The sequence below is a fragment of the Hippocampus zosterae genome, chromosome 5, assembly GCF_025434085.1.
Source record: "Hippocampus zosterae strain Florida chromosome 5, ASM2543408v3, whole genome shotgun sequence".
Classification (NCBI taxonomy): Eukaryota; Metazoa; Chordata; class Actinopteri; order Syngnathiformes; family Syngnathidae; genus Hippocampus; species Hippocampus zosterae.
This window is the reverse complement of record NC_067455.1, coordinates 23076997-23103798: the sequence shown is the minus strand read 5'-3', so window position 1 is coordinate 23103798 and position 26802 is coordinate 23076997. Positions and strand designations below refer to the sequence as shown.

Here is a 26802-nt window from a genome sequence, read left to right as displayed (position 1 = left end):
CACGCACGTTTTTGGAATGTGGGAGGAAACCGGAGCACCCGGAGAAAACCCACGCAGGCCCGGGGAGAACATGCAAACTCCACACAGGGAGGCCGGGGCTGGAATCGAACCCGGTACCTCTGCACTGTGAAGCCCACGTGCTAACCAGCGAATGTATGATGACTAAAAATAATCAATCCAACAATAATAATTTTAAAAATCAGTCTGGGTGATCGCGCAACCACACCAGGTTGTCGACACACTCGGGCACCCCAGGTATCCAACCTCAGTACAGGCATTGACATGACCTGCATTCTAACATGTTGATCTTTTCACCCGTTGATAGAACATCCTAAAAGAAGTACCGGTAATCCAGCACTCCGGCTCTCCACCCAGACCACCCTCGTCCGGATCAGATGTTGCATTTTGAAATAAAAGGCCTCTGAAAACTGGCATGTTGACCTGATTTCTGACAAGATGATCTGAACGTGTTGACATTTTCGACCGTTTTTTAAAAAATCCTAAAAATTGAAATTTGTTATCCTGTGAGGGCTGTAGGTCTGGGGATAACTACAGCACTCCGGCTTTCTAATGTGACATTTCCCGTCTGAATCTGATTATGCATTTGGGAATAAGAGGCCTTTGAAATGTGGCAAGATGACCTGGGTCCCGACAAGTTGATCTGAGCGCCTAACATTTTGACATTTTCGACCGTTTAAAAAAAAAAAAAATCCTAAAAATGTAAAGTTTGTTATCCCGTGAAGGCTGTAGGTCTGGGGATAACTACAGCACTTTGGCTATTCAACCCGACCACTTTCGTTCGAATCCGATGTTGCATTTGGGAATAAGAGGCCTCTGAAATGTGGCAAGATGAACTGGGTCCCGACAAGTTGACCTGAACGCATAACATGCTAACTACAATAAAACCCACCAGAAATAAAAGGTTAATTTGTCGCTAGTCGTTTTCAACAAAGAGGGTGTCGCTAGGATGAGGAGAAGAAAGTCTCCAGTTCAACTCAGAACAGAATGAGAATTGAAAAATGCTCCCACTGATGCCGACATCAAAAGATCGGTGATTGGCTCATTTCGCTGTCAATCAAAAAGAGATTCAGCCTCAGACAGATCATCAGAAAAGCTGAGCGTCCGATAAACACCCACGGTCCATAGACTCCCAGAGACACTAAGCGTCCAATGAGCAGGACAAAACCAGCATTTATTTATCCAATGACTTGTCTCGTTTCAATGCATTGGGACAACCTAAGTGAACTTTCCCGACGCCATGTGTCAGCGCGGTCGACGCTCAGCATCAACACGTTTTAAATCACAGTGAAGCTGCAGGAATGAATGAGAAGACATTCGCATCGTAACCAGTTATAAGCTGATTCGGAACAAAAGTTGAGTGCGTTGTAGCGTGTATTAAGTCAATGACATGGACACACAATAGTATGTACACACATATTTGATCACTTATTTTTCGACATTTTAAGCGAAGCTGAGCTCCCTTTGCAGTCTGAGAGCAATCACCTCTGGTTGAAAGGCTTTTTTGTATCGTATTGTAATAATTTAAAGTCTAGATTAAAAAAAGCAACTTGTTTATCCATCTCCACAATAACCACATTCCTTTTTACAGATGATACACACACCGGGTCCGGTTGAGGGACAATTAGGATTCAATTTTGAAGATTTTTTTCAAAACGGTCGAAAATGTCAACATGTTCATATCAACTTGTCGGGACCCAGTTCATCTTGCCACATTTCAGAGGCCTCTTATTCCCAAATGCATAATCAGATTCGGACGGGAGTGGTCGCGTTGGATAGCTGGAGTGCTGGAGTTATCCCCAAACATACGGCCCTCACGGGATAACGAAAACTCAATTTTTAGGAATTTTTTTCAAAACGGTCGAAAATGTCAACATGTTAGGCGTTCAGATCAACTTGTCAGAAATCAGGTCAACATGCCAGTTTTCAGAGGCCTTTTATTTCAAAATGCAACATCTGATCCGTAACGAGGGTGGTCTGGGTGGAGAGCAGGGGGGCTGGATTCCTTCTTTTAGCGTGTTCTATAAATGGGCGAAAAGATCAACATGTTAGAATGCAGGTCATGTCAGAACGCAGGCCATCTTGTCACTTTTCAGAGCCCGGCATCAGATCCGAATGGTCTTGTTGGATACCTGCAGGTCTGGTTTGATTGAGGGATAACTGAAATTCATTTTCTAGAATCTTTTGAAGTAAGCAGAGGAGCTCAAAATGTCATGTTTGAGAGGCATTTTATTTGGTAATGGAACATTCGATCTGAATGCCAGTACTGTGGTTGTATACCTGGCGTGCCCTAGTGTGTCGACAACCTGGTGTGGTTGCGTGATCACCCAGATTAGTTACTTTAATATATATTTTTTAAATATCAGGTGAAATTGATGTAGAATTACCATTGACTTTATTTTTTATCTCCACTTGAGAACGCTTATTGGTGCTGTTCTGAGAGTTCTTGTTCTTCCTCGTTGAATATTTACCCGACAGCCAAGAAATTACGTATTTTATATTTTTATTAATTTATTTTAACCCGAACAAAAGACGTTAATGCATGAGTGGTGGTTCTTTTATTTTGAAGGTGGCCAATGCCGCTCGCTGGCGACAGATTACCGTAATGCACAGTATTGACAATTGCATTGTGAGTTCACTTGACTTCGATTTTACGAGTGGAGGCTGTCTTGACCGCAGTCACCTCCCCTTCGTTCTGTCAAATCTTGGGAGGTGTTGCCAAAATTACAAAAAAATATATTAAAAAGATAGTGCCCTCGTTGTAGTAGTTTAGTGCTTATTTTCCGGGCTCTGCATTAAGAAAGCAGACCGTTATGGACCCCAATGCCCCTCCGAATGAGAAGTCTTCCATGGGCCAGGCGCCCCCTCCGCCCTACCAGGACAATTCGTACCCGGGATACCCTCAACCTGGGCCAGGGTACCCCCAGCCTGGACCCGGCGGTTACCCTCCTCATCCGCAGGTAACCTTTCCGCTGCACCTGTAAACCTGTTCATCAAACGCTGTTTTTATTTATTTTTATTTTTTTAACGTGCCGTCTTTTTTTTCCTTTTGGAGAATAATCAAACAAATTGCTGCACGGTCTTTCTTTATTTTGCTGGTAATTAAACGCGAGTAACGTTTATCTCAAACTAGTGCGGTCACGAAAGTAAGCAAGATTTCACCTTGTAAAAATGCAGTGGCGGGCCGTGCATTTCAACCTTAGGCCTTCAATGACGTCACATACATTAACACAATACAGTATAGGCTCGTCAAGTAGCACTTAATTTCAGGAGCATTTAAAACCATCAAGTATGCATTCACAACTAAAAGCAGGAAACTAAATTTATAGATATTGTCAAAAATAAAAAGATGATTTAAAAATACTAAATAAAATGCCACCCAAATTACGCTGTGTGATCTTAAACAAGTCTGTCCAATAAATTGTGCAATGTCGCAGTTTCATATAAGACACCAAACAAGAACAAAACAAACTATTGGCTATACAACAACAAATAACTGAAAATGTTGAGCAGCTGAGATGGAACGAACTTCTGTGTACGAAGGTGACTACAATGTGCCATTATAAATTGCAGGTGAGCTGATTTATTTGATACATTTTATATTTGATACATTTTATTCCATGACCATTAATTTAATACGAACGAAATAAAATGACAAGAAGAAATGTAAAATAAAATTCATTTACTCACCAATGTATTACCTGTTCACTGAGCTGCACATCTACGCGAGTGTCCCCAAATGTTTTTAAACGCACCATAGTTTGTAAGTGCACAGCCGTGCTCTGACGTTTCCTTGTTGCCTTGGTAAAACAATTTAAATGGGTAAATCCAGTGTGGCTCCAAACACCAAATCGGTCCGTTGCAAGCAATCGTCATTCCCAGCAGTACACTTTGCAGCGTGGCTGTGAGCCACGGGTACCGTTCATAATTACTCGTCTGAAAATGACGGACAAACCCTTTTCCTTGCTGGGACAGGCTAGCTAGCGCAAGAGTTGGGCGACATTTTTGCACAATATCCAGCTTTTCGTGAAAGGTCTGTCTTGAAAATGGTGTGGAAAGTAGTTCTGCAACCAGAGAAACGTCTTCTTCGGTCATTTTGGGTTAAAATGCAGTGATAGCTCCCTCTAGCAGGCGCTAATCCAATCACCGAACGCCCACGTCCAGTCTCGACGTAAGACCTTCTAGCTGGCCCCGGTGCGCAGACTCGTGATCTGATTGGCTATAGCAACCTGACTGTGCCCATTCATTTACAGCGCACAGGGGCCTGCTCTGTTTAATCTGAAGGCCCCGACCAAGTTTAATTTACCTGGCAACACAAGCTAGCTGAAATATGATTGGTTAAAATATCTACCATAATAAATACATTATTTATCGAGTGTCTTTCAATGTTAATTAAAAATAACATTGAAAGCCACTCAACTAAGTGGAAATAATATGACGTAAAGAATACAGAGAATCATTTTGTTTACATGTTTATGAAAATAAAATAACATGAATTAAATTTGTTATTGTATGAATGTTTAGGTCAGCAGAGAAGGCCATACCAATATAAAACACTTTAATTTGCCTAGATTCTGCCTTATCTACATAATTTATATACAATTCAGGACATGTGGTTTTATGATCTGTAATTATGAAATACAGTTCACATCGGTGACAATTCGTGCCAGTCACTCACGTCAGTCTATTTCCTTTTAAGATGGACACTTTTGAGTCGAATTGAATCTTGCGTGGCTCTTACAGGGGTCTGCATATCCGCCAAATTATGGCGCTGCTCCGTACGGACAGCAGCAGTACACGGCAGGTCAACAGTACCCACCTCAGCAAACCACAGTCACCGTCCAGCCCGCGGTGTTCGTGACACGAGGTCCGCTGGAGAACCCTTACAATGACTACCTGGGCTACTCCATCTTCACCTTGCTGTGCTGCTGCCTGCCTCTTGGAATTGCCGCCCTCATCTACTCAATTAATGTGAGTTAAATTCATTACCAGTCTTTATCGCCATCCATTGTTTTGTGGTTAATAATGATAATAATAATAATAATAATAATAATAATAATAATAATAATAATAATAATAATAATAATAATGTAGCCGGGTCTGTAGAAAGCCTTGACCGAACACAAAATAATTTTTATGTGTGAAACACAAAGTTTGAAGTTCGATCAAATCTCGATTCTTTTTTTTTTAATAGGATATGTCTAAAAGGCCAAAAATTGGGAATATAAAGTAAATTCAAATGAGTAGAGTCTCTGTTTAGTATTAGTTCAATAGCATTGTGAGGCCTATTTTAAGCCCGGGGGCTGAAGCCCACTTAAAAGGTCCTAAAGCCCCCTAAATTATTTGATTGATTAATTAGAAAAAGTAAAGAATTAAGTGCCTAGAAAATGATTTTCGATAACAACCCCTCTTCTTTTCATGATTTACTTAAATATGATCACAGATTTGGGTTTCCCTTTTTCTTCAGGATGACCTGAGAGAACATATCTTAAGAGCCCCACTTGCTCTCACATTGTTTTTTTGACCGCACAAAACACATTTGGAAAAACCTTTCTTTCAGACTACACGCACATGGACACCCACATCATTTTCCAACTTGAACTTGTCAAAATGTATTCAACTTATCTCTTGTTGCGGATTTAGTTAGAATATCTGCCACCATCTGGTCTGTTGGGCGGTACTCCAAACTTTATTGCCATGAATAACAATTGACCTACTAAATTGATACTGTATGTTTTCACCTTTGCCTTTTTACTGGGGGTTTTGACCAGGGCTGTGGTGCCTTGATTGTCCTCAAAAACAATCGCTTGATTGTTTCTGAGTCTTCCATGAGACAATGGGACCGTTTTTGTTTCAGCTAAAACTGTCCCCTGTTCTGTCAAGAGCATCAGATGCCAAGTCAGCATGACTGTATGCTTGGAGTCCACGTTTGTCATCAAATTTAGTGAAGCAATTTTCTTTGAAGAACTTAGCGCGTCTTTAACTGTTGACCATTGCTAACAGAAATATTTTGATTAGTCCCTACGAAACTGAAATCAGGTCTTGTGGAAGTAGTTCAATTAAGCTACCCTGCACCTCTTTGTGTATCCTGATATTTCTTCCGTGTTCTCATTATAATCAGGTTCAACCTACCAGTACTTTCATTGTGTCGTTTTTATACACTGTCCTTTTGTACTAAATCGATGCCTGAAAAGTGTTTCAGTTTGAACCAAGTCTTTAATTTTGAATTTGCGTTGCGTTACACCTATTGCCTACGCTGCGGTGACATTTAGATGCGGTCTGAGCATTTCTCAAACGATCCAAGTAGAGGGTGTCCATAAAGTCTGGGTAGATGGTAAAAAAAAATCACATACTCCTTAAAAGACTGTAATGTTGATAAATAATCGTGAACACGATTTACACAATTTTCAATGCATAATTTGATGCGCTTTGCAAACCCGATGGAATAGCCATTGCCGTCGATTTTTCTTCGAGTACGCTTTCTCTTTTAGCATAGCCCTGCAAAAGAAGTCAAGGGGAGAAAAGTCTAATAATCAAAGAGACCACGCCAATCAACTTCGCACGCAGACTTTTTGGACACTCTGTATATTTCATCCAATCAGATCACTTGTTCAGGGACATGGGAAGACCGGAGCCTGGTCCAGCTGACTTTGTTGTGGTTGAGAGACATGACATTAAATTCAAACCGATCAAAAAGTTGAATGTGAACTGTACTGTACCGCTGGAGGCTGTAAACTTCCCCAGTGTGGGACAAATAAATGATATCTTATCTTATCTTATCTTATCTTATCTTACAACTCAGCACTCTTCGTAAATCTCTTGGTAAATTACTGTACACGTAGCATCGGACTGCAGGGTGTAACTCTTGCTCAGGTTCAGTCTCCGAAGTGTGTCAACGGCCGACTTGGATTCTATTGTATGTGTTACTGGGCACATAAAGGATTGAAAGGTCGCACACAGACGTCGCTAGGAGGATAAAATGTAGAGAGTCAGATTCTGTGCCCTTTACAGCTTTATGAGATACTGTCCCTGTTAAACATCACCCTTTCCTAAGTGCTTCTCGTAAGTGCTTGTGCTCCCTGCATGCCTTCCCTCTGCATCTGATTCCAAAAACACAGGCAAGCACTTCAGATTTCTAAACCTCAGGCCTGCGAAACATCTTTATTTGTTGTTGTTGTATTTCGTGTACGTTTCTTCAATTGAATCAATTTTTTTGTCAAGATTGGCGTTTACGTGTCACCTTGGATTATTTATCAAACTTGTTATAAACAACATCAACTTTCACTTCTTGTAATCGGTGGAATGATAACCTTTACTTCATTCATATCATGGCAACTTTGTTTATAATTGACTCTCACTGAAGATGGGAAGGCAAATTTTTCATCAAGGTTCCTTCTTGTTGGTTGTTCAGATCACTCACAGGGTTAAAAACGGCATTGTAGACAAGTGAGTCACTGCAATAGTATCAAGGAAGAATACGTATGGAAGTTAATTGCTTCCATACGTTCAGCTTTAGTAATTGAGGACAAAAACGCCTTTGGAGTTCTGTTTTCCTCAGATAATTAAGACCAAACTTCTCGTGTGTCGACTAAACCACTTGAACATACTGTGCTCAGTGCTTTTACGTCAATGTGAACAGGTATTCTTTCATGATTAACCCTTTGATGATAACCTGATAACATGAAACACTGTCCACTGTAGTAACCGCTGTCCCTAAAAGGGTTCAAAACAAAACAAACCCAAAAATGAAGCAATATTACACGAGAGGGAGTGATGTTGATGTTGAGTGATATTCATCAACCTTTTTGAAACCGTTTCTGGGTTTTTCCAAAGTAAAAGCGGATGTTTGCAAATGTCTTCTTTTGATGAAACGTGAACATTAATCAGCTTTCATGAAAGACGACAGAAATCAAAGGAGAATTCCTACCGAGAAGCTGAGATCAGAGAATTCGGACAATTTTAATGTCAACAATAATAAAGTCGTTGTCGCTTAAACAATGAATTTTGACATCTGTACACAAAAGTAACTTTTCGAGAGAGAATGCAAACTGGATGTGTGCCAAATTTGCTTTCATTGGAATGAAACATTTATTTGTCTTCTTCTCTTCTGCTTTCATACAGCAATACATTACAATGCATTTTTATATGCATATGCTGTTTTCAAGAGCCAAAACTCAGTGCATAAGGTTACAGGAATGGCCTCTGAAGTTCTGTTCCTGTTTATTTGGGTTGTTTTGTTTATTGAACATAAAACGTATACAGTAATAATTTGACTCAAGGGAGTAGGAAGAAGTAAAGAACTTATCTAGTCCTACCCCATGTTATGTGGTTATATCTAGTAAATCATTTTTACATCAATCAGAAAAGAAAGAAAGTAAGAAGAAAGAAGTCTCCATTAAGGCTCATACTTTACCCTTAACCGTGATATTTTTACAACTTTTGGTTTGTATCGGGATTTAATACATACACACCCTGGCACTCTTGTATCAATTTTCTCTTGTATTCATAATGGATATTTCAATACCTTTCTCTATTTATCAACTTAGTTCTGATTTAATCAATATATTTAATGTTTAGAATTTATCATTTTAACTCTGATTGATGGAGGTTGTTTTTTTTTTTATTAGTTTTTTAACTCAGCAAGCGATTCACTCATTTGCAGGTAATTGGGCGATTTTAAAGTCAACCAGGTCATAACATTTCATTGTATTTAATTTGATAAATAGTGGATTTGTGGGTTCCGTATATTTTGATCTATTAATAATTCGAATTGCTTTTTTTGGTAGTTTTAGAATCGGGAGTGTGTTTGTTTTGCAGGCATTATTTCCACACAGAAGGTCATATATGGTAATAATAATGAAGAGTATTCATTCATCTTCCGAGCCGCTTGATCCTCACTAGGGTCACGGGGGCTGCTGGAGCCTATCCCAGCTGTCTTCGGGCAGTGGGTGGGGGACACCCTGAATCGGTTGCCAGCCGATCGCAGGGCACACAGAAACGAACAACCATTCGTACTCACACTCACACCTAGGGGCAATTTAGAGTCTTCCATTGACCTGCCACACGTTTTTGGAATGTGGGAGGAAGCCGGAGGACCCGGAGAAAACCCACGCAGGCACGGGGAGAACATACAAACTCCACACAGGAAGGCCGCAGCTGGAATCGAACCCGGTACCTCTGCACTGTGACGCCGACGTGCTAACCTCTGGACTACCGGGCCGCCATAATGAAGAGTATAATGTGTACAAAGATCTCTTATTTAGCACTTCCTTGGTTGTGTAGAGGATCCCTACGGTTTTGGCTATTTTTCTTTTTTACGTTATCGATATGTGGCTTCCAATATAGTTTTGAGTCTATTACTAATCCGAGAAACTTGGTTTCATACGCTCTTTCTATCTCAATTGAGTTTACCATAATTTTACTTTGGTGTTTGATTGGTCTTGTGCCAAAAGCAATGAACTTCGATTTTTTCAGTTTAAGTGACAATTTATTTCTGTTGAACCAGTTTTTAATTTGTTTAATTCGTTTTCTACGGTTGTCGGGAGCTGTTTCAGATTTATTCCAGAACAGTAGAAAGTTGTATCATCAGCAAATAGGACACATTTAAATTGTTTTGAGACCTTGCAGATATCATTCATCTTTATATAAGATGAATAGTTGTGGACCAAGCACTGACCCCTGAGGAACTCCATGAGTGATTTTCAGTTGATTCGTTTTTTTATTTTGTTGTGTTTATGTTTGTTTATGTGTTGAGCTGCACATCTGTTTTCTAAATAACTTTTTATCAATTTCTAAGCTACACCTCTAATTCCATATCTTTCTATTTTTTTCAATAATATACTGTGATCTATTGTGTCAAAAGTTTTTTTCCAGAATAGTATTTTTGCCTTTGATAAAATACTCTGGATAAAACACTTTTTTAGGACTATTTCTGATTACTTGATTAGGTATTTTCCATATTTCAATGCAATACAATGCTGATTTATATAGCGCTTTCACAACAGCGGCAGCTGCAACAAAGCGCTTAACAAAACAGTTAACATAAATTAAAATAAATAAACACAACACATAACATAAAACACGGACAGTCGTGCAGTCCTAACCACTTTTCCGTCACACGCTTTGTTGTTTGAAGCAGTTTAAGATGAAAGAGGAGAGAATCAAAGTGTCCTTTCACCAGTGGACAGAAACACTGAGACATCATGCTCAAAATGTGCACACGTCGGCTACAAGCTAAGTTTCAAAGTCAACAAGAAGCTGTAGCATCCATTGATTGAGAGATTGGTTCATTCTCCTGTCCTATGGAAATCCATTTCAATTCCAAGCGGCGACTCTCGGTTCCAAATACGCATCGGCGCTCTGCGCCAACGCTCCTCTCTCCTCATCCTCAACTTCAGCAGCCATCCGTCCAGCCACACAAACGCCGACATCTCCGCTGAACAAAACGGGGTTGTGAAAAATGCTGCCCATTACAGGCGCAAAAAACACAAGCGCCCCAGGTCTGTCCAGCACCGACAGTCAATGGCGCCGACATTTCTCCCATTCAAAATCTGTGCTGGTACAGGCTTGCTGCCGAGAAGGCGCAATCACCAAGCACAGATACTTCTCCTTTGACGAATATCGTGGCCAAAAACGCTGAAAACAGTCCATATCAGGTCCAACGCGATGAAACAACAAACAACATGTGACAAAACAAAAGGCAAAAACAACAAAAAAAAAACAAAAAAGCAAGGCTCTTGAAGAGCACGTGCCGAAGGCTGCCTACTCGGGCGCCATCTTGGGACAAAATTAAAAAAAAAATCCTGTGTGTTACTTTTATTGGGCTCTAATAGTGCATGATAATGATCTCTTTTACTGATTCTTATAATATTTACTAGTTTATTTTTATAGGTCTTATATTTTTTTCTGCTTCTTCAGTTCTCACTTTTAAAAACAATTTATATAAATTGTTTTTCTTTTTACATGCGTTTTCTATGCCTTTCATTATCCGTGCCTTACTTGGGTCTTTATACTTTTTGGAGACTTTAGTTAATGGAAAATGTTTATCATATAAGGAGATTATGGTAGACTGAAATACTTCAAACGCTATATTTGGGTCTTCGTTTGAGTAGACCTCGGTCCAGTTTTGTTTTTCTAGGTCTTGCTTAAAAGCATCGATAGAGCGTTGGGTTCTTAGTCTTATTTCTGTTATGTGAGTTGTTGACTCAGCTTTTCTATCAAAATAATTTATTTATAATTAACTAGCTGGTTCGCCGCCCTGCGGGCGGCTCGTCATCTAGTTCCTGCGGAAGGCTGGTAAGGTGGTGGTTCGCCGCCCTCCGGGCGGCTCATCTGCTAGTTCCTGCGGAAGGCTGGTAAGGTGGGCCTTCGGCCCACAAAAGTGTTGTTGCTTGGTTCAACTTTTTGTTCATCTTCATTGCTTATCGCGAAAATAAAGAGATGTTTAGCTCTACTAAATAACTAACAATTTCATTGCAATGCTTGTGGGTAGACAACATTTTTTCGCTAAGATGCCCGCGCGATCGTAGTGAGCCAGTGCCTGAGCGGCGCAGTGGCGGCGCGGTGAAGTAGGTACGTTTTGAAAAGGGACAGACGGAAGGACAGACCGCGTGCGGGACGACGCGCAATATATATATAGATTATTTAAGGAAAAATGATCTCGTGAGAGCAATTATGAAGTCCGAGTGACTGATAATGCAGTGCGCCACCGCAAATGTGTCACTGCATGGAAAAAGCTCTGATTAAGTGTATCGTTAATCACACGATTAATTCACTCATTTGGGCACACTTTAATTCACCTGGCAGTGGGCGTAAGCTAAATACTTTCAAGCATGCTGTGCGGATGAGCCATTTTCGTTGTTGTCTGTTTGACTAATTGTATCACGGTGTGTGTGCTGGTTGAATAGAAATTTTTTGATCAGATTCATGCAATCTCATACTCATGAAACTGACGCCCAGTTTGGCATGACTTTTTCAGCCACACCTATTCCAACTTCCTGGAACGCTGATGCAACAGCTGCTCTCGAGAACCTTTTTGGATGTGAAAGTAAAAATATACTCGAGTGGTTGTTGATTATGCAGAACTATTTCCTCTTATGGGAATTCACTCATAGACCATGAAACAAAAAAAAAAGAAAAAAAATCCAAATCCATCACATTGGTAAATCAGAATAATTGAAAATTTTGCTGTAAAAATAATATTTCGCATACCTTTCTACCAGTTGAGCATTCTGGCAGCTAGAGATGTTGGTACTGGAGGAGACATATTATAGTATGTTTGTTTCACAGGTTAAAACTGTTTCCAAATGTCTTAATAATGTATCTGTGGGTTGATTCGGCTACAAATTCCCCAAACATCAAAAATTAAAAACAAGCCCCCCCCCCCATTATTTCTTGCCATGTTGACATTGGTTCATTTTAGGGGTAGTTTCATTGCTCTGCTCCAGCCCTCATCCCACCCTCATATTTCTGCTTGCATGGGAAGCCCAGCTTTCATTTGGAAGACAACCATCCATCCATCCATTTTCCGATCCGATTATCCTCACAAGGGTCGCGTGGGGTGCTGAAGCTTATCCCAGCTGTGTTCGGACAGTAGGCAAGGGACACCCTGAACCGGTTGCCAGCCAATTGCAGGGCACACAGAGACGAACAACTATCCACGCTCACACTCACACCAAGGGACAATTTAGAGTGTTCAATCAGCCTGCCATGCATGTTTTTGGAATGTGGGAGGAAACCGGAGTACCCGGAGAAAACCCACGCAGGCCCGGGGAGAACATGCAAATACCACATAGGAAGGCCGGAGCTGGAATTGAACCCGGTACCTCTGCACTGTGAGGTCGACGCACTCACTACTTTCCCACTGGGTCGCAGGAAGACAACCAGTGAGTTGGAACTCAAGGGTCCAATGTTGCTGACTATTTCTCGTCACCTCATCCACTTTGCGCGACAGTGAGTGTCCACAGCAGCTGCCTGCTTGTTTAGTCCAGAGTCTGGAAAACAAGCAGATGCCCAAATAAGGAAAAGAGCATGTTTGTGGTGCATGGAAACAAATCATTAATCGACCCTACTGTTTCATGGTTTCCTCATAAGACACATTTCCCCCCAAAAATGTCATGAAGCGTGGTGGTGGAGGACCCCAAAAAGCAGGCAGGAAGGAGGAGCAGGGTGTACTTGACCAATTGTATTTAAACACAGATAACTAAATCCTAAACAAAGTTCCAAGAACACAACGAATCCAAAGTACCAAAACAAAACCATGACTGTGGCAAAAAAAATAACAGGAACAGAACCATTACAGAAACAAACATGGCAGTTGCAAGCAAACAATGACCTGACACTGAGCTTTTTTTAGATCTAGGAAAACCCCAACAGTAAATTCTTTGTTGTCTATATTAGTGACTATGGCTTCCACAAACTCCATAACTGCCATTGAGGTGGTCCGTTTTTCCCTGAAGCCATATTGATTCTCACTTAACAGCACATGTTTTTGTATAAAGCTATCAAGTCTGTGAGAAAATAGTTTTTCTAGTATTTTTGAGAATTGTGGTCGTAGTGATATTGGTCTATAATTTGTAAACAGATGTCTTTCTCCACTTTTATAGATTGGAATAACTTTAGCAATTTTCATTTTTGATGGAAAGATACCAGCTTTGAATGACAGGTTGCATATGTGCGTGAAAGGTCGCACTACATAATCTATAATCAGCTTTATTATTGTCAAATCAATATGAAACCAATCAGTTGACTTTTGATTTTTAATAGTTTTTTACAATATTTGATATTTCTTGTTTTACAGCAGTAAGGAACATCGTGGAGGAGTTTTTTTTCGACGTAGCTATCTATTTCAAACAAGTTTGTTGGATCAGGAATTTGTTTTGCTAGGTTACTGTCGATGTTGACAAAATACTCATTAAATTCAGTCGCTATTTCTGCATTTTCTTTCCAGAATAGTATTTTTGGCTTGATAAAATACTCTGAATAATCCATTTTTAGGACTATTTCTGATTACTTGATTAAGTATTTTCCATATTTCTTGTGTGTTACTTTTATTCTGCTCTAATAGTGCAAGATAATGGTTTTTTACTTTTACTGGTTCTTATAATGTTTACTAGTTTATTTTTATAGGTCTTATATTTTTTTCTGCTTCTTCAGTTCTCAATTTTAAAAACAATTTATATAAATTGTTTTTCTTTCTACATGCGTTTTATATGCCTTTTGTTATCCATGGCTTACTTGGGTCTTTATACTTTCCATTAACTGAAGTCTCCAAAAAGTATAAAGACCCAAGTAAGCCATGGATAACGAAGGATTAAGAAGTTTGATACTACCGGTACTTTCCTTTGTTTCAATTGACATTCTCTTGTGTTGGAGCCATGATTCATGTCAGTCCTAAAATGAAGGCAGGTAAATCGGGATACGTAGATTTCAAACAAATATACTCAATAATCCTAAGTTATTGAGTATACTGTATTTTCCGGACTATAAATCGCTCCTGAATATAAGTCGCACGAGCCATAAAATGCATAATAAAGAAGAAGAAGAAAAAAAACATGTCTAAGTTGCACTGGAGTATTAGTTGCATTTTTGGGGGGAAATTCATTTGATAAAATCCAACACCAAGAACAGACAGGTCATCTTGAAAGACAAATTTAAAAAAAAGAATCGAGAACAACAGGCTGAATAAGTGTACATATGCTAACGTTAGTTACATGACACATAAACAACGAACTGAGAAACGTGTGCACGTAACAATTAAGAGTTATTCGGATGACTATAGCATCAAAAACATGCTAAAAGTTTATCAAACCAATAGTGTCACTTCAAATCATGAAATCCAATGAAACCTTCATCCTCTGTGTCACTTTAAAGACTCCTGTGAACTTCAGAGGTAGAAGATTCAGCGTCCTCTTCTACTTCGCTTCCGTCAGAGTTATCGTCAGTTGTTGTTTTTTCCTTCCAGCTACCGTGGAAAGTATTAACACATGCCTAGAGTGCCCTCTTGCGATTCAATGTGAAAATAACCGGTGAAATGATGCAACGTGTTAATCATTTCAGAGTATAAATCGCATCCCTAGCCAAACTTATGAAAAAAATGCGATTTATAGTCCGGAAAATACGGTAGTTTCCTTGAAGCCATTATAAACTATCCAAACAATACAGACAGAAGAAAATCAAATGAATATGTTATTCATTATTTATTTATAGTTTATATTTTTGATTCGGTTTAATATTCTTTTTGTCTAATCAATTGCTGCACATTGACTACTCATTTAGAAGCATGAAACTTCACGTTGCTTTCTGTACAAAGTTACGTTACGTGCATGAAATGTGCAACAATATAAACTCAGACAATGTACAATCGAAATCAGCGACCAAAAGTTATGGAGATTGCTACAGTGCTTGTTTGCTAATTAACATGTGTCACCATTTTGTAATTATACATTTTGGTTTGAAGGAGGAACATTTGTAGTTCGTTGCTTGGATTTGAGATATATCTTTTGGAAGTTTGGTGCCTTCTACCATCTTCGTTACCAATTTGTGGCTTTATTGTTGTGTGTATGTTAGTTGGTCCATGTATAGCACTTGTATGCAGCGATGGCTGTTTGAAAGTGCTCTATAAATACTGTTGAGTTGAGGAATACCAGTCCTAGAAGGTTTCTGACACACATTGCAGTTGGCCTCGCGTGATACTTTTGTGTTGCTGTTGCAGGATATGGGCCACCAGGCGACAGACAGTAAATTCAATTTGCAATGAGGCGTGTTTGATAAAAACCTAATAATGAAGGATGTCTTCCTATTGATAGAATGATACCATTGTGTACTGACTGTAACTATAAAAGACTCCAATTTTCCATCATGTAAGCACACTCATAGATGATGACCATCACTGCCAGTTATTGTTTATCTTTGGAGTTTCCAGTTTAGCAGTTAAGATTAAGGACATCATATAATTTGTCAACCATTTCCTGTATGTATGGTTAAGAAAAAAAAAACAAGAAACAGAGTCTCGCGATTCACATTAAGCCCACTCACAGTGAAGTGTGAAGAAAACCACAAGAGCACAGAATTTCCCCCACCCCAAACAGTTGTACTTTCTAAAGGAAATGAGTGTAACAGAAAATATGCAAATAAAATCTCGCAAACACCAATATACAAATGGAAAAAAAAGCACAGCATTAACTTTGTATTGAACGGACAAAGCAGACAGAATGGCGTTCAACCACATTTTTGGTTAAAAAAAAAAACTAACAAATAACAAGATATACGCCCTAAGATAGAAACTTCCATCCCTTTATTTAGCTCTTGTCCTCATTATTGTCAGTCACTAGAAAGTTAGAATCTATCAAAGCCGGTTTGGAGCAAACGGCACAGTAAAACTTTACCTGCTCAGCGCTCAATTGCAGGGCACATATAGCAAAATGGAGAAGAGAAGCACATGAAGAACACGTAAAGTCCACATAGGCGTGCTTAGCCAACAAAGGAATGTTATTATGCGTATGGGGAACAATCTGTGCATATGTAAAATGTGTGCGGTAGAGAAATTTACGACTGTCATCCGTATCTAATGTTACAGTCAGTGTGCAGCTGGTACTGTGAGGTTGTGTTCGGAGATATCGCGTAATGAAGTGTTAATTATGTTACCTGGAAACAGAAGCAGAACACAAAATTATCACAAAAGATAAAACATAAATAATCACACGTAATTTATTCTGTATTTGCGGTTCGGATGAAGATGGGCAGGTTTGCCTTTTGTGTCTGGAGAAAAAAAAGGAACCACACGGTTAAAAATATGGCATTTACAAATATGAACTTTTGTCATAGGGTGGGCCGAGCTCACAGTGCAGAGGTCGGGGTTCAATTCCGGGCTCCAGCCTTCCTATGTGGCGTTTGTATGTTCTCCTCGTACCTGTGTGGGTTTTCTCCGGTTTTCCTCCCACATTCCAAAAACTTGCATGGCAGACTGATTGAATACTCCAAATTGTTCCTAGGTGTGAGTGTGAGCGCGCATGGTTGTTCAACTATGTGTGCCCTGCGATTGGCTGGAGTCCGGTTCAAGGTGTACCCCGTGTATTGCCCTAAAAACAGCTGGGACAGGCTCCTTTGATTCGCTCCTCTTTCATCTATAACTGTTTCAAACAACAAAGTGTATGCAGGAAAAGTGGTTAGGATTGCACGACTGTCTGTCTTATGTGTTGTCAAGTCAAGTCAAGTCCAACTTTGTTGTCAAATACGCTGTATGTGCAACATACAGCACAGATGAAATGTCTTCCCTCAACCAAACAAGACAACAAGAGGAGCTGCTGCGGGTGCCTGCGCCGAAAAGGACAGTTAACATAAAATGATCAAATAATACAACACAACACATGTCTGCTACAAGCTATGTTTGTAAGCAACAAGAAGCTGTAGCGTCCATTAATGAAAAGAGATTGGCTCTCATCTCCTGTCCCAAATAAATCGGCTTCAATTCCAAACCGCGTCTCCCAGTCCACATACGCATCGGAGCTCTGCGCCTTCTTCTCATCGTCGGCTCCTTAAGCCACGCATCCATCCAGCCGCAGACTGTACAACAGCACCGACCTTTCCGCTGAACAAAGCGGGGCTGTGAAAATGCTGCCCATTACAGGCGCAAAACACAATTGACCGGGGCTGTCCAGCAACGACAGTCAAATGGTGCCGACATTCCTCCCAATCAAAACCAGTGCTGGTACGCGTGTGCTGCCGAGAAGCCCAAAACACCAAGCAGAGATTCTTCTTCTTTGACGAATGCCGTGGCCAAAAATGCTGAAAACAATCCACATCAGGTCCACACGACGGAACAACAACACAAAACAAAAGACAAAAAAAAAACAAAAACCCACAAGGCTCTTGAAGAGCACTTGCCGACATCTGCCTACTCGGGCGCCATCTTGGAAAAAAATGTGTTCTATTATTTTGTCATTTTATGTTAACTGTTGGGCGGCCCGGTAGTCCAGTGGTTAGCACGTCGACTTCACAGTGTACCGGGTACCGGGTTCAATTCCAGCTCTGGCCTCCCTGTGTGGAGTTTGCATGTTCAACCGGGCCTGCGTGGGTTTTCTCCGGGTACTCCGGTTTCCTCCCACATTCCAAAAACATGCATGGCAGGCTGATTTAACACACTGAATTGTCCCTAGGTGTGAGTGTGTGCGCGCATGGTTGTTTATCTCTGTGTGCCCTACGATTGGCTGGCAATCGATTCAGGGTATCCCCCGCCCACTGCCTGAAGTCAGCTGGGATAGGCTCCAGCACCCCCCGTGACCCTAGTGATGGATGGATGTTAACTGTTCTTTTGAAGGCGGCGCGGGCACCCGCAGCGGCTCCTCTTGTTGTCGAGTTGAGATGGAAGGAATTTCATCTGTGCTGTATGTTGCACATACAGCGCATTTGACAATAAACTTGTACTTGACTTGATCTTCATTTTAAGTCAGCTTGAGGGAACCATTTTAGGATGTGTCTTGCAGTCTTTAGCTTTTGTTTCCTGAAATTGCAATTGTCAGAAGCTGAGAAGAATATAAAAAAAGGAGAAGAGACACAGACATTTGACGCAAAAGGACTCTGTCAGGGTCAACATTTAGAAAATACTAATGGAACAGAAAGGGCTGAATGAGGGACAACAAACATGCAGTAAAAGACACACACACACACACACACGCACACAATCACTGGGTGTGTATTTATACAACCAGTGGAGTCAGGACTTTGCTCTGTGTCCTATTCAAACTATTGAGAATAAGGAGTACTGTACTTCAGTGTCGGAAGGATCAAATATCATCCGGTCTCAGTGGGATCATTGCAGTGTCAAGGATGAATCTATAACTAGAATGACTGTCGGCAATCACATGGTTGATGGAAATAATGCTTCGATGGATGTTGAAATAGGAGACAAAGTGCACAGCGCAAAGCAATTAAGTTGTCTCATCTAATCCTACACCAGCACTGTACAAAAGCAACCCATTTTCAAGGCTGATTTGGAGTCAACCAACCCACTTAGAATTTGGTCTGCAACGGTGTTTTCGCTCAATTGAAACAGACTTGCGTCAACATTTTCCAACATCTGAGAATTTTTCCGTTGCCGCACATGTGCAAAGTCGACAAATAAACTGCTGAAATTACAGTTATAAATGATGTTGTCCAAAACGGTCTCGGCAGTGCTATAAAGTAAATACCAACTTTCATTGTACGCACATGACCGACTGCTGGCGATATTATTGACTATGAATAGCTCAATCCCAAAACATGTGGACAGTGTTTCTAAATGACAGGTGCATTTTCCAACACACACACTCAAACAGACAACTACTTTATGAGCTCTGCGCAACCATGATGAAACAAAGATAATACCACAAGCATTGTTAACGACTGACTAATCGAAGGAAGAAGGAGACAAGCAAGACCATATACTGTATTTAGCCCCTTGTGGATGTGAGCCCACAAGGTTGGTGTGCCTTTATTGAATCAATTGCCTTCATAACTTTTGTCTTTCATTTATTGTTTTGTCCACGTTTGTGACCAGTTCTCATCGTTACACCTGTGTGTTGTGAAGGCTCTATATAAATGAAACTGTATTATATTGTATTGTATTCCCTTTAGTATAGCACTATCTAGTGGAGATATACAGTATGAAACCAGTGTTAAATAGGCCATTCATTGAAGGTGCACCTTATAATCTGAAGCGCCTTATAGTGCAGAAAATTATTATTGTTCTGGAGAAAATCGCGAGCACCCTCTGACGATTGTGGAAAAATAATGAAATGTATGAAAGAACTAGTTTGATCCAAATAAATTGTCTTTGAATTTAAATCAAACAAAATCTATCAGCTTTGGCACCACACAAATGAAACACCAAGTCAAAATGATCGACAACTCTATTGAAATAGAAAGAGGAAATTAAATTACTTTTTTACTATTACTTTTATTTCTTGGCATTGTAATTTATGCAACATTATGCTGGAAATGTAACATCGAAAATGTTACAAGTAAAAATATTCAAAATTAAAGGTATTCTTGATCAAATCAAGACTCTCCTAAAAAAGTCCTTACACATTTACTGTTCGTGATTACTGCCATACCTGATTTATTGTGTGGAAATATGGGCTAATACACATAAAACAAATAATCTATCTATGAGCCACAAAAAAATAAAATACAGTAATAATAATAATAATAATCTTGAGTTGAGTGCCATTGTGAACATAGCCTTAGTGTGACGCAGAACTGGAACACCAAATTCTTTGTGAAGCCAGAGTGAACAAAGAAATATACTATATTATCAAGTGACGGTATTTACTCAGGCCCCACAACCGCCATCTTACAAGCCCTAAAAAATTTTGGAACGTTTTTGTCTATTTGGGAGGGGTTGGGTAGAGGGAAGAAGCTGTTTGAATGTTTGCTGAATTTGTGTTTGTGTTTGAACGACGATCAGCGAAGGTCACCGGTTTTCATACGATTAATTTAATTTGTCAACTGGAGGGGACCTTTAAGGTCTTGTGATGTGGGGGTAGACAGAGATAAGTAATAAAAGGATGCAGTCTATCTTCCACAATCAAGAAAGGGGAGGGAAGGAAACTTGTTTGAGATTGCAAGAGTAATACACTTCCAGCAGCAGAGGGAAATAAATGCAGGACATTGAACTGCATCTGTATCTTTGCAAGCTGCAATACCAGATTTCTGAAAGAACCCAAGTCAGGAAATGAGTGAAAGAGAGGAAAAATAGACAAGAATAGATGGGTGCTGCGGTGATATGAGTCGAGCTGCTGGGCTATTCCCTAACTGACATTCTCAATTTGATACTTGTACAACCATTGCAAATGCCCAGCAAGGGTTTTATAATCCAATGAGGGTGGCACACCTTAAATAATTTTGAGCCACCTATTATTAAATTACACTGGTACTCAGTCGAACACTGAGAGAGAGAGAGAGAGAGAGAGAGAGAGAGAGAGAGAGAGAGAGAGAGAGAGAGAGAGAGAGAGAGATACCACTACATCCACCAAGACTGGAAACTGAAAGGTACTGGAAAGGCATATGGGACAAGGAGGTCGCACATAACACCAGTGTACAATGGCTACTGACTCTGAGAGAAGAGCACAGCAATCTCCCTGAACAGACCCCAGTTACCATAACAGTGGTAGACATACAGGAAAGAGTCTCAGATATGAAAAGCTGGACCGCACCAGGCCCAGACACCACACCTATTAGCTAAAGAAACTCACAGCACTCCATGAGCGCCTAAGCAGTACAAATGAACCAGCTGCTGAGCGATGGGACTCATCCAGAATGGCTAACCGAAGGGCGAACGATCCTGATCATGAAGGATCCCTCGAAGGGTGCGGTCCCATCCAACTATCGGCACAATAACCTGTCTCTCCACAACATGTAAGCTCATGTCAGGTATCGTTGCGGCTAAGATAAGTGGACACATGGATCAATACATGAGCGAAGCACAGAAGGGCATTGGTAGAGATACTAGAGGAGCCAAATATCAGCTCCTGGTTGACAGAACAGTCGTACAAGACTACAGGTCCCGACGTACCAACCTGTACACAGCCTGGATTGATTACAAGAAAGCCTATGACTCGATGCCACATACATGGATCACTGAATGCTTGGAGTTGTATAATACAATACAATACAATACAATACATGCTGATTTATATAGCGCTTTCACAACAGCGGCAGCTGTAACAAAGCGCTTTACAAAACAGTTAACATAAAGTAAAATAATAAACACAACACATAACATAAAACACGGACAGTCGTGCAGTCCTAACCACTTTTCCGTCACTCGCTTTGTTGTTTGAAGCGGTTTGAGATAAAAGAGGAGAGAATCAAAGTGTCCTTTAACCACTGGATCAGAGACGTCATGCTCAAAATGTGCACATGTCGGCTACAAGCTAAGTTTCAAAGTCAACAAGAAGCTGTAGCATCCATTGACGAAAAAAGACATTGGTTCACTTCTCCTGTCCCATGGAAATCCATTTCAATTGCAAGCGGCGACTCACGGTTCCAAATACGCATCGGCGCTCTGCACCAACGCTCCTCTCTCCTCGTCCTCAACTTCAGCAGCCATCCATCCAGCCGCACCAACGCCGACTGTACAACAGCGCCGACATAGCCACTGAACAAAACGGGGTTGTGAAAAATGTTGTGAAAATGTATAAGGTGAACAGGACCCTAAGAGCCTTCGTTGCAAACTCGATGAGGATGTGGAAAACCACACTTGAAGCCAATGGCAAGCCACTTACCCAAGTGTCCATCACATGTGGCATATACCAAGGCGATGCACTCTCCCCACTGGTGTTCTGCTTAGGATTGAACCACCCTAAGCCTAGCCTAAGTACTCGTCAGACAGGCTATGGATACCGCCTCAGAAATGGCGCTACGATCAGTCACCTCCTCTACAAATCAACGCTGTGGTATATCAAGACACCATAAAAGGTTGAGAGAGAGATGGTGGAAGTACAACAGAGCACGAAAGCAATGCATTCAATTCCCGTATGTAATCAACTCTTCTTATGCGTAACGAGTCTACCCTGTAGCGTTCACACGTCCAATTTTATATTGGCGCTGCGCCGCAAACTAGCATTTACTTTGGAGTAAATTTTTAAAGCACCTCCTGAGCAGGGTTGAATTTGCTATGGTTTAAGCTGTTTTCAGTGGCTACACCGGTATAACTTTGAACGTGTGAACGCTATACGGGGGGCAGCTACGGTGCTACACCGGAGTAAAAGTTGCAGTGTGCACACACCTTCTGTCATACACGCAGTCCTGATGCAAGACAAATCTTTAACACATGAAAAACAATCCGAAACTCATGAACTAAGTATTTGTGTGATTCTGCTAAATTCTTAACAAAACAAAATCAACAATGAAGACAATCGCCTTACTGTTGTCTTCTTGTATTTGGCAGTGGCGATGATAACCGACTGTAGTTCTCACTGTGAAATTAAGTGTGTTTACTGTTATCCTCTCACAGCAAGACTGAAAACAGTTCACTCAAAACCACACCATCAAAAAAGAGACGAGACATAACACATCAACAATGCAGAAAGTGTTACAAATAAAACAAAAAAACAAACAAAAATCATTGTGTTTTGGGCCTTCTCCGAATTGATGAGTGTCTGTTTAATGTCAAGTCATTTTAGAGCAGCGGAATAATTATTTTCGCTCTCAGTCGGAAGGATTTTGAGATTGTTCGGGGTTAATGCTGAGAATTGCTAAGGAAATTCTGAACGCAGCATCCTGTCGATCATCCGTACAAGGCGGGTCCTGTGACTGTATCATCAAACGCTTCTTTGTTCCCCAAATCATCAGCTTGCTCTCACAGTTTTAGCAAGGACCACGGACAACCTCAGCCACTGTTTGTCCTCTCAGCTTCATGGCTGAAAATATGAGTAGCATTTCCTGTCCTCAGGAAGGGCCCTTTAGCTGCCACCAAAGTACTGTATTGTATTAAGTGGCGCAGTCAAAATAACACACGCAGACCTAAACTGGGTTCAATGTCCAGGTGTTTTCAGGACATTTTAAAATTTCAAAGAAATGTTGATTTGATTTGATTAAGTGTAATTAAACCCAAGGTCAGTAACATGCACGAACACGCACGGGAGTACATTTATGTGTTGTGACTTTAAATGGCATGGCCTCCCTTTACCGTGCTTTGTGGCTCCAGCTCTTTCGTCTCTTCCCTGCACAGTTCAGGCAGCTGAGACGAAGGAGGGCTTACCTAACCAGTGAGAGCTCAGAAGGCGATGTTGACACCTCACAGGTTTTCTTAATAGCACTGGACGTGGAGGGCTGCGGGGGAGGGGGCCATCCACGGGACATGGTGCATATACTGTACTAGCTGGTTCGCCGCCCGGAGGGCGGCTCATCAGCTAGTTCCTGCGGAAGGCTGGTAAGGTGGGCCTTCGACCCACAAAAGTGTTGTTGCTTGATTCAACTTTTTGTTCATCTTCATTGCTTATCGTGAAAATAAAGAGATGTTTAGCTCTACTAAATAACGAACAATTTTATTGCAATGCTTGTGGGTAGACAACATTTTCTCGCTAAGATGCCCGCGCGATCGTAGTGAGCCACTGCCTGAGCGGCGCAGTGGCGGCACGCAGTGGCGGCGCGCAGCGGCGCGGTGAAGTAGGTACGTTTTGAAAAGGGACAGACGGAAGGACAGACCGCGTGCGGGACGACGCGCAATATATATATAAGATGTCGCGGATAAAGAACACTGGCCAACAGAACTTGAGTCAAATGTGTTTAGATAGCCTTTAATCACCAAATAAAAGTCTCAAAGGCCTTTACATGCCCACAGTTGACAAATATTGACACCCCATGATTCTTAACCCCCATGAGGCCAAGGAAAAACAAACATCTGGGGGAAAAGTGAGAAACCTTGAGAAGGGGCCGCAGATGGGGGACTCCCCCTTCCAGGATAACAAGGGTGCAATGGATGCCGAGCTGTCAAGGTTTTACACATATGATGATGCTACACAACATTAGTTGATATGTTGCGAAAGTCCAGTCATTCAGATGAAGTGCGACAGGAAGATGCCACTTGGTCAACGCAGCGCCTCCGAGGAGGTTGTCAATCACCGTTCTTGTCCCACCGCCCCAAGCCGGGGTTGGTGAGAGAATGGAATAGTTTTCTGTACCATAACGTATTTTTGATGCAGATTTCAAAACTATTTTCACTTTTTTTCTAGCACATCAAGTTTTTGAGACATTTTCATTTTGGGTTTATTAAGTGTGACCCTGGCGGCACAGTGATTATCTGCTGAGCATGTCTGCCTCCCAGGATTCGATTGCAGTCTCCCGACCTTCCTGTGTGGGGTTTGCATGTTCTCCCCGTACCTGCGTGGGTTTTCTTTGAGTACTCCAGTTTTCTCCCCCATTCCAAAATCACGCATGGTAGGTTAATTGACAGCTCTAAATTGTCCCTTGATGTTATTGTGTGTGTGAATGGCTGTTGTTCGTCTCTGTGTGCCCTGCGATTGGCTGGCAACCAGTTCAGGGTGTCCTCAGCCTACTGCCCGAAGACAGCTTTAAGACAGCTATATCCCTTTGTTTTATCAACAAGGTAACTCAATCTACTTTACATAATTAAAAGTATAATATTTAAAAGCAAAAATAAAACCACACACACACACACACAAAAGAATGAAAGAGACTTCATAACAAAGTTGGTGTGCATTTTCACATCCGCAACCAACAACAAATGCCACAAACTTCAAGACTGTTTGCACTTCAGACAATTTGCGTTTTGCCTGCTTTTTTTTAATCACTATTTGTGACTTTTACTTTATTTTTTTAAACATTAGACCCGGGAAGCAAACCACAGTGGGGATCAGCTGACGGCCGAGCGGTGCAGCCGGACTGCCAGAACCCTGAACCACGTGGCCCTGGGACTCGGCATAGGGGCTTTCCTCCTCCTGGTTGTCTACTTTGTGGTTATATTTAGCGTGGTGTAAATGGTTAACTTGTTTTGATAATGTCTCATATCCTGATCACCATTTTCTAACCAAATCACATCACTGTGGTTGTTATATTGAAGTCACTTGATTGTCTGTTTGTTAAAGGAAAAATGTACGGCGTATTACTTCTGTCGGACAATTTGATCTGATGTGCCTTGTTTATTATCCAAATATTTAGACTCGCATTTGAGCCGGGTGGAACATCAGCTCTTTTCCGACCAGCTTCACTGGCATTTTAGTCCATGTGTAAAAACACCAGATTTTTATTTCAAGCTAATTTTACAGATGTCAACAGAGCAGGCACTTTCAAAATAAACGTTGAAGGCAATAATAGATTGGACATGCAGGACTGTCTTTTCAATCCATCACGGGCCAGAGGGAAATTAAACCTTTGCATGAACATGTGCTGTTCTTCCTCTTCTTTTCGATGAGAAAAATGCTTCCCCTGTACCTCAAGAGACACCATTCCTCATATCGTCAGTAGCTGCCATTATTTTGGGCTAAGCTATGGTACCATCATCCCCTCAGGTTCTGGAGTCCAAATAAGCTTGGCTATGACACAGCACAAGGAAGAACTCACGACATGCTTTCGGGTGGAATTTGGATTTCCCCTTGAGAGATGTTAAAGAAGATGGAAAAAAAAATCTGTTTCTTGAAATCCGTTGCAAAGTTTTGTTTCTGCAGGCTGGTATTGGTGGGGGTTGAAAAGGGATTGCTTGTAAAATCACTGTCTAAAATGACTTCCTCTTCGTTTCTAATGACTTAGGACTTGTACAAACTCCGGCTTTGTATTTTCACTTTGATGCCTAAAAAGTTTATTGTTCCACCACACGTGCTATGTTGTAAAACTTATACTTTTTACATGATTATGACTGTATCTGCCTTCTACCGTGCTTTTGAGGGTGACCTGTTTTTGATTAATAACCTTCAGAAACAGATGCTTTCCCATCATGTCATCACACCTATCCAAAGAATCTGTGGAGAGGAGAGATGTATCTGAGGTCATTCGCTACTTCTTCAATAGGTGCTGTGATATGAAAGTGATTGTTTGTGTTTGGCCAAATAGTAAAATGTACCTCAGTGACAAATTCAGCAGAAGGTGGGCAATAGCCGATCCAGCCTGGTGGTTGTTGTGAAATGGTTGTTACCTGCTGTTTGACATCTTGTTCAGCTCTCATCCAAAGCTGAAAAAACAAGCCTGTACTTTGTAACAAATTTCGTTACCAAATATTTTGAAAATAAAAATACATACTTTGCTTTAGACTCCCTCCACCTTGTGGTTGCATTTATTTGACATATTAAT

At 40.9% G+C, this 26802-nt stretch overlaps 1 protein-coding gene across 1 annotated transcript; it reads left to right on the top strand.

The window, feature by feature from the left end:
• The first annotated feature begins 2700 nt into the window (after window positions 1–2700).
• Window positions 2701–26762, top strand: LOC127600360 (proline-rich transmembrane protein 1-like). Its single transcript, XM_052064878.1, has 3 exons — window positions 2701–2978; window positions 4762–4989; window positions 25347–26762. The coding sequence occupies exons 1-3, from the start codon at window positions 2832–2834 to the stop codon at window positions 25494–25496; spliced, it is 525 nt and encodes a 174-aa protein (XP_051920838.1). The 5' UTR covers window positions 2701–2831; the 3' UTR covers window positions 25497–26762.
• Window positions 26763–26802: the final 40 nt, after the last annotated feature.

Bases quoted from the DNA above. Each gene is read 5' to 3' on its own strand.
- LOC127600360 (XM_052064878.1), top strand. From the start codon at position 2,832: ATGGACCCCAATGCCCCTCCGAATGAGAAGTCTTCCATGGGCCAGGCG. The intron at 2,979-4,761 runs GTAACCTTTCCG...TGGCTCTTACAG, and splicing joins GTTACCCTCCTCATCCGCAG to GGGTCTGCATATCCGCCAAA. The intron at 4,990-25,346 runs GTGAGTTAAATT...TTTAAACATTAG, and splicing joins CCCTCATCTACTCAATTAAT to ACCCGGGAAGCAAACCACAG.